General features: G+C 34.0%; 3 protein-coding genes across 3 annotated transcripts; 1 reads left to right on the forward strand and 2 right to left on the reverse strand.

Moving 5' to 3' along the window:
- Positions 1 to 658: 658 nt before the first annotated feature.
- On the reverse strand, positions 659 to 1,493 carry LOC141675031 (uncharacterized). Its single transcript, XM_074481739.1, has 2 exons — positions 1,336 to 1,493; positions 659 to 1,240 (listed from the first exon to the last, which is right to left on the reverse strand). The coding sequence occupies exons 1-2, from the start codon at positions 1,378 to 1,380 to the stop codon at positions 956 to 958; spliced, it is 330 nt and encodes a 109-aa protein (XP_074337840.1). The 5' UTR covers positions 1,381 to 1,493; the 3' UTR covers positions 659 to 955.
- Positions 1,494 to 4,876: 3,383 nt separating this feature from the next.
- LOC141670886 (uncharacterized) lies at positions 4,877 to 7,407 on the reverse strand. Its single transcript, XM_074476942.1, has one exon. It carries the CDS (start codon positions 7,337 to 7,339, stop codon positions 5,465 to 5,467), a length of 1,875 nt encoding a protein of 624 aa, XP_074333043.1. The 5' UTR covers positions 7,340 to 7,407; the 3' UTR covers positions 4,877 to 5,464.
- Positions 7,408 to 8,173: 766 nt separating this feature from the next.
- On the forward strand, positions 8,174 to 8,512 carry LOC141674498 (glutaredoxin-C10-like). The gene has a single exon (XM_074481205.1). It carries the CDS (start codon positions 8,174 to 8,176, stop codon positions 8,510 to 8,512), a length of 339 nt encoding a protein of 112 aa, XP_074337306.1.
- The last annotated feature ends 302 nt before the right edge of the window (positions 8,513 to 8,814 follow it).

The following is an 8,814-nucleotide window of genomic DNA, read 5'->3' on the forward strand; positions in this document are numbered from 1 at the left end:
TAGGCACCGAGACTCGTGTCATTTTTATCTCAAGTGTACCTGTCAATATATAGGCATCTCAAGTTACTCTTCTTCTATTTTACTCGATGTGGTACACCAAGTAACAAAACAGAAAAAGTAAACAAAATGGGTTTTCCTTATTATTTATATTATATCCTGATTAATTAATATTAATATTACAAAATATATTGAGAGTATGATTAAAATAATCATTACTCAATATATTTTATATTAATAATTAAATAATCAATATAAATAATTAAACTTGTAATAGAAAAGAAAAATATAAGAATTCCCACTAGCTCTAGGCCACACAAGTATTCCACTTATGCTAGTAGTTGTAAACAAAACTAACAAGATGCTATATAAACTCAATATCTTTCTTTTACAATACCAATGTGGGACAAAATCCCCATAACACATTTCAAACAAGCAACTTTGTCTCAATATATTCATGGATTCCACTAAGAAAATATCTTAGATCCAAATATGAAAGTTTAAGTCATCATGTCAAGGAACAACCTCCAAGTGTTAGTTTCCGGAAATCATATCAAGAACATATATATAATATGCCTCAAAACTTTCCATTTTCTAACAATATAATCATACATTGGGCGCTCAGATGAATGAAATAAATGATGAGCATGACAAGTGAACAAAAGAACAAACAAGATTACTTTTATTCAGCAGAACTGTACATGCACATACCAGAGAATCACATCCAGTACTAGCAGACCTCTAACTTATTGAACCACGCACTTCTTATTCTCACCAGCGAGGTAAGGACAAATTAAAGAGTATCTGGCAACAAACAAACAACAGACAACAGACAACAGACAAAGACGACATGGAACCATCTTATTCTTACAGGATCAGAGTAGCTTGTAAGATCTGGTACTGGACCGGACAAGCTTATCCATGCACAAACTACCACCTTTTTTTTTGCGAAAGAAAATTACCATGCCATGGTAGTATCTGGTATAGGATCAGACTCATCAACATATGAGTTCTTTCCTTTCAAATGTTGAGAATCACCTACGTTAAACTCTGGAATCGTATCAGACGACTCATCAACAGTTAGTATCTCATGAACAATGTCCTCAGCAATTTCTGATACAATCTCTTTGTTGATCAAAGCATACTCAGCAGAATTCCTCGTATTCATTGGCATTGCTTCATTCTTTATAACATGCCAGTACTGTCCTCTGCCAGGCCTTGCAGCATATGAAGTGTTTGCAATCTGCACAAATGTTAAAGTACAATGATAACAAAACAACACTTACAATAATAATAAAGTTAAACTCATATAACAAAGCTAGAGGAATTTTAACATACCATGAGGATGGCAAGAAGAGCAAACAAGGCTAATGTGGACTGCATTTTTATTTTGGAAATCTGTGTGAGTTGGTAACTATCTTACTAATTGCCGCTTAATTAATGGCTTACATGTAATGCAATCGTACCTATTTATAGAACATGGACACTCAAATTTTAAGTGTTATACATAGAGACACTGAAGGGTCCAGCTTTTTGACACACTAGATTACAAGTATCAATCAGGGACCGGCGGCTCAACATTAGAAAATTTAAACTTATCAATTTGATCTCCATGTCAATTATCTTATTTATTTTCAGAACAGTTTTTATTGGAATTGTATGGAAAACATTTCCCTATATTTGCTAGCTTTAAAAGTTTGAGTGGTCCAGCACAAATGATTCAGTTGCTTAATAGATTCTATTAGCCCACGCCTGAAGAAATGTTTGCATGATAAAACGAAATTAATATGAATTAAAAGGGAATAGTATCCAAGCCCACGCCTGAAGAATTGTGGCCTCTAAAACTAACATCATTTTAGTTATGGTTCATTGGATGTGTATTCCAGGGAACATACAGTGCTGGACCCTTTAGATAAGATCCTCTTCTAAATTGGATATTAAAATAAGTTAAGGAGAATTCTAGGTACCCCTAATTGTTAACCGAAATTTTTCTCAAATGCTTATATGTAACTTACAATGGTAACATTCCTTTTTATTGATTTCTTAATCATTTAATGTTGATATGATTTCTTGATCATGATACTTTTACAAGGAAACTACAGAAATCCTGAAATAGAGAAACAAACCGGATATTTAACGTAATCTCAGTTCAACACAAATAGGGCTTAAATATCTAACGAATCTCATCCTTCAACATCTCAGTGTCTGTCTTCAAGATTTGGAGATTTCTTGCAAACACACGATGCTGGGATTTGACCTCGTCCATGAACACTCAAACAGCCACAGTCAAGTTCTGATTTTTATTGAAAAAGATTCTTCATCTCGGATCTTACATGTAATTATGATTCCTTATAATTATGCGCCTACTAATTAAAGCATGCCAAATGTCATGCCACGTCATATGAGAAAAAATCCGGGGTACCTAGCACTATTCGTAAGTTAATAACATTGTCATTATTCCACTATACACAGTTTTAAGATATTCTTAGCCATAATGAACAACAATAGACATATAAATCAAAGATTTTCTATAAAGACTTTAACCCTAAGCATAACTCACAGCAGAAATAAGCTTCTATTGAAACAAGAAAACTAGAGCCGTAATCAACTGCAGTTCTTGACAGAGAAATAGAATGCATGTCTTATCGATACTAAACTGACTAACAACTACCTGGAATTCTCGGTAATCAATGTCATATCTCAATCCGGACTCAAGCATTTGGCAATCACAACAGAAGCAAGCCACTGCTTTTGCAGTCGTGACCATTTTCTTAGCTTTTCTAATTATGCAAAGGCTTCCTTTGCTAGTGGAACCTCATTTGCAACACTGTTCAATGTACATTACTTGAAGAGTGTGCTTAGAGCTCTTTTGCAACGAAAGGGATGGGATCCTAGATAGATCAAGTTGCTCATCCTCTTGCAGTCTTGCACCAAAGACAATCGTTGCACATGTCAGAGGATTCGGTGCAGCAGGTAAACCTTGATGTTGATAATCTATGTCCGTAATTACCTGGATGACAGGGAAAACTACAGAAGACAGCTGGAAGTACGTTAAAAAATCCAATGAGTCTTGCAAACCTAAGACTTGAGCATGAATGATTATTCTGCAATTCAGATACATAATTTCTTTGGTGCCCTAATTATAGTTTGAGATATTTTAATCTCTGATCTTCAAAATTATAAATCTTGATCTTTCAAGTAATAATGAACAACTAAACGTCAATAGTTTCTGGTTTCTTTCTAAACTTATATAGTTTAAAGCATCTGCAGCTCTCCTACGTAACTACAATGAGTTAGAAGGTCGAATTCTAGATGAGAGCCTAAATAATCATACCAAAACCAAACTAAAGTTCGACCTATTATATACGATAAGGTTGAAGGTTCAGTTCCAACAGAGATATGTAATATTACCAACCTCAAAGACATTGATCTAAGTATTAATAGATGCAACTGAAAACTGCTACCAGCCTATGCAAACCTACTAGACATTAAATGATACGTTAAGCAGCACCAGCCTTCAGTCCAATGGACAACTTACAAATCCAATAGTTTTAGTTCTAGGCGGAAGGCAACAAAGGCAATTCTGGCCTTCTTACCGAGGATATATTTCACAATCTCATAAGTTGAATCCTTATATCTCAGACCGGATCAATCAGGTGTTTAAAGAGAAACTCTGCGACAAGCTGATTTAACTCTAGAGATCACACATTTGGCAATCAATTTCAATTTTAATAAAGAGTCCAGGAGTGCCTTGTCCCACCAGACTAATAGTTCCACCACTGGTGTTCACAATATATATCTCCAATTCGATATATTTGCTAACTGGTAAGAAGGTATAAGTAGAATATTTTTAAGGTTAACTGGAGGCAGTCAGCATCATATAGAAACAAACTAAGATTCAAAAAATAAAGAAAATTACAAAGGCTCGAAATTTCTGCATTAGCAAATAATTTTCAGTCTACCCTTTCCTACACAAAATTTCTATTACTTTTCTTTTTATCAATTCAAACCGTAATGTTCCAGAACACGGACCTTCAATTTGCATTTTTTACAAAATAGAAAAAGGCAAAGAGTTTTACTGCTACAAGTACTTGAATGTAACTTCAACATATTCAATGTAGAGAGATGAATGTTTTATAAAGTATTATTAGAACTGTATGGTATCTGATTTTTAAACACTTGTTTGTTTAGAACTGAATCTTCCAATGAAAATCTTTTGTATTATAGGCATTTAACATATAATCTATAAGCTCATGCACCTTCGGCATTCGGGCAACTCCAAGAGTTTGGTCCAAACCTCGGTCCAAATTTGGACCGAGCCCCTCTCCAACTCTAATAGTTTAGTCTAAATTTTGGTCCAAATCTCAATATATTTATTTAATTATTTTAAGGTCTTATAATAATAAATATATTATTTTTGTATGATGTAAAATGTTATCTTATATTTTATTATTATTACTAATTACTTGTTTTATTTTAAAATTGTTAATAAATGAATAATAGAATTCTAATTAAATTTCAAATATATATGAAAAATAGTAAACACATTTACTTATAATTTTTATAATAAAACCGTTAATAAAACATTACATTCAAATAAGAAAAGTACAAATATTAATTAAATCTTAAAATATCGTTAACTAATACTAATTCTCAGAATTAGTATATTCTAAGAAACAAATGCTCAATTAGTGTATATCAGAATTAGTTCTCATCGCATTTTCATTTATGTTGTATTTCAAATTAAGTTTTATGTGTTGTAATCTTTATTTTAATGTTTGAATATATTCATAATTTGAATTTAAGAAATGCGATATTTATTTAATTACATTTAAATATTTTTTGATATAAATTATTATTTAAATAAATAATAATAATATCCTAATATCGGTTAATTGCATTTAAAAATACCCGAAATAAAAAGTTTATGTAATAAACTAAAAGAAATACATTAAAAACTATTATTTTAATCTCGGTTCAAATTTGGAGGCCACTGTTGGGTAAATTTGGACCTTTAGTCCACTCTTGGAGTTGGACTTAGTGTTAACATATGCTGGAATCCTTGTATGCAGCCTTGTATAGTTTGACTTCTATGGAGAAAGAACTCTTCTTACAGTTACCAACTTGAAATGTACAGGCATTAGTTCCGAGACATGCCCTATTGCGCTGACTATCTTCAGAAAGTTGTTCAGTAAAAATATACCCATGATATTTCTCTGAGCTTGGTGCAAAGGTGTTCAATAAATAAATTATTTTTAAAGAAGCTGTTCAACAATCTAATGAACAACACATCTTTAACCCACCTCTATACTTCATTTAATAATTCAATTAATCCAAAAAAATTCTCCATAATGTTTGGTCTCAGCTAAACCAGTCCATTCACTATACAGATCATAAAAACACTTGTCTATATAAGCAAGTACCGTTATATTTCTGAAGAACCTGGGTACAATGCCGAAATACTTTATCATACATCATCCTTCTCCAAAAATTTATCCACGTCACCTATACCTTCTATTAATGAGTAATAGGTACTATCATCCGGGGTAATGCCCTTACTGACCATTTCTTTTAGTAGCTCTTCAGCATGATCTCCCTCTTGGTTTTTGCACAGACCTTGAATAAGAGCGTTGTAAGTGAGACGAGTAGGATTAAAACCTATACTTACCATCTCATCTCGAACTTTAAGGGCATCATTTATATTACCTCTCCTACTATATCCACTAATAAGAGTGTTGTAACTGATGTGATCGGGCTTTATCCCCTTCCGCTTCATCTCATCTATAAGCCCCCGGGCTTCTTCAACTTTACCCTCTCTGCAAAGCCCTTGCATTAAAGTGTTATAGGTCACTTCATCAGGTATAACCTTCATTCTATGCATTTCTTTTAAGAGTGAAAATGCACGATCCACGTTTTTATTGGCACAATGACCATCAATCAACGCATTAAACAGTATAAGATCTGGTAATATCCCTCTTCTAACTATCTTCTGAAACAAGTCATCAACTTCTTTTATTCTTCTCTTCTTGCTTAAAACATAAATAAGAGATGTGTAGGTCACACGTGTAGGCTGAATTTGTTTTCCTATCATCTCATCATGCAAGTTAAATGCTTTCTTTGCATTTCCAGACCTGCAGTACCCATTAATCAAAATATTATACGTAACAGCATCAAGAGACATCCCCTTTTGTCCCATATCTTTAATCAGATCATCAGCTTCATCCTCTTTACCTTCCATAAACAAAGAATGAATCAGCATATTGTACGTGGATACAGTTGGTGCAATACCCTTCTTAACCATCTCATCCCTATAACGAAAGGCTTTATCGAGGTCTCCTTTATTACAATAACCATCAATCAAACTGTTGTACGTAACAGCAGTCGGAACCAACCCACACTCCTCCATTTTCCCAATTAGACCAGACGCCTCCTCAAGCCTCCGCAATTTGCACATTCCACTAATAACCGAACTATAAGTGTATGAATCAGGGGCAATACCTTTTCCTTTCATCACCATAATAACCCGTTGAGCACCCTCAATATTCCCCTTCAAACAATAACCCTGAACTATAGTATTATAAGTCACAACATTCGGCCTAAACCCTGACCCCTCCATGTACAAAATAAACTCCATCGCCTTCTTCAACTTCCCTTCCTTACACAAAACATTAATCATAATATTAAATGTATAAACCGTCGAATCAATCTTCAACCTAAACATTTCAGCATACAAAACCCACGCAGCCGGGGTCCGATTCAACTTAAGAAACAAACTCAACATATCATTACAGCTCTCAATCTTAGCGAATATACCCTTCTCTTTCATCATCAAAAACCACTCAAACGCCTCATCCGCCTTTCTCAACTCACAAAAAACCCGTATAAACAAATCAAACACGATCGTGCTCGACACACTAACCCCTTCTCTAGCACTGACGAGCCCATCAAAAATCTCCTTCTTTGTACCAATGCCATACCCAATAACCTTCTTTATCAATGCTACAGCTGGTTTGGGGGAAGGTAACCGAGACACGATAGTAATTGCCAGACAATAACAGGTAATATCGAGACAGCGGGGATCAACATGATGAATGAAATTGAGAATGTGGTCAGGAGAAGAGCGGAGATTGGGAAGAATTGAGGAGATTAAGGAGGGAGAGAGGTTGGGAGAAAGGTGTTCGATGAAATGCCACTGAGAAGATAAAATTGAGTTATGGAGAGATTGAGAGATTAATTGAGGTGGGGGGTTTTGTTGGAGAGAAAGTGAAGAGAAAAAATAGTGGGGTTTGATTGAAGTGGTGATTTTGAGGTTTTGGTTTATGAAAATCTTGGCGAGTGTCATGCTAGCGAGTGACTGAGAGACGAAAATAGAGTGATTTTGTTTTGTGAAGCGGGAAGAGTCGAGTTTGGAGTCGTTTTATACGGCTAGCGAGCAGTGGTTAAAAAGAATTTAATTAAATTCCGAATTTAACCAATTAATTCCCTACAAATCCTCTATAAAGTCAATTTTTAAAATTCGGTTGATCGTTATTAATATTTTTATCGGAATATATATATATAATTATTTATTAATATTAAAATATTAAGTTTATTTATATATAAATAATTATAGAATTTATGATATAATAAACTTATATTTGTTAATATAATAATAATAATATATGAAATAATATTTTAATATTAATAGACATCTAATTTGTATTCCGATTAATTCTTTTGATTAACTGGTTTTGGTTCTGATTCCTGATTTGTATAACACTAAATATATCACTGCTTAATTAAAGTACAAACAATATATTAAATTAGGTAATCAGTCAGCCACATAAAGTTAGAAAGAAAGATTGTGACGACTAGTCTAGTCTCTCACAATATTTGATTCGGCAATGTGCATGTTTGGGGTAAAATCAAATAAAATAGAATGGTTGCTGAGAGGTGAATCAGATAACTCCAAGTAAACACAGCTGTAAGGTGCATAGTGCGTAACTAAATCACAAGCTTTTGACGTAGATTTACTCTTAAATGAACTGTTACTACAATATCATTGTCATTCTCTCTATAAATTAACTCACCCTATACTTGTCTATTTCATCTGCCATTTTTACCATATATGATTGTCACAACTTCTCCTAGCTACTATACTTTTGTCTCTGAATAAACAAAATAGTTCCTGCTGAAGATGGATGGATTTCATCTGACCATCCAATCCACGGAGTCACCAGAGATGAGAATTCGTAGACTCATCTCCGAGAACCCCGTCGTGATTTTTACCCGCTCTTCTACGAGTTGGATGTGCCACGTTATGAACCGGCTACTATTGACTCTTGCCGTTCATCCAACGGTGATCCAACTGGAAGATGACGAGATCGTGGCTGTGCATGACGGCACTGGAGAGATTGCACCGGTTTTGTTCATTGGAGGGACTCGTGTTGGAGGATTAGAGAGCCTGCTGGCACTTCATTTGAGGGCTCAACTTGTTCCGAAGCTCATGGAAATAGGTGCTCCTGTAGGGGTATGAGATATTGAAAATATGATGACCATATTGAAATTCTTGATTGTAGGTTTTTGTGTCATGGTTTGTACAATAAATAAGAAAATTTTAGTTGTGTTGAAGTGTTCAAGTTTGTGTTAGCCTTTTGTCATTAATATGAATGAAGCCCTTCAGGCTTTTAGCTAAATCACCTCATGTTCGAAGCTAAGTTGACTAAGGCTGTTAAAAAAAGTAGTGTTGAAAAAAGGGTTTGTTGTAAAAATCAGAGATAACTGTAGTAACTATATATTTTGATGCAAAAAATTAAAAATAATAATGATTTTGGTAAG

The sequence above is a fragment of the Apium graveolens genome, chromosome 7, assembly GCF_009905375.1.
Source record: "Apium graveolens cultivar Ventura chromosome 7, ASM990537v1, whole genome shotgun sequence".
Taxonomy (NCBI): domain Eukaryota; kingdom Viridiplantae; phylum Streptophyta; class Magnoliopsida; order Apiales; family Apiaceae; genus Apium; species Apium graveolens.

Coding starts and splice junctions, on each gene's coding strand:
- LOC141675031 (XM_074481739.1), bottom strand. CDS start 1,380: ATGCAGTCCACATTAGCCTTGTTTGCTCTTCTTGCCATCCTCATG. Junction 1,241..1,335: donor CTCTTCTTGCCATCCTCATG/GTATGTTAAAAT, acceptor ACATTTGTGCAG/ATTGCAAACACTTCATATGC.
- LOC141670886 (XM_074476942.1), bottom strand. CDS start 7,339: ATGACACTCGCCAAGATTTTCATAAACCAAAACCTCAAAATCACCACT.
- LOC141674498 (XM_074481205.1), top strand. CDS start 8,174: ATGGATGGATTTCATCTGACCATCCAATCCACGGAGTCACCAGAGATG.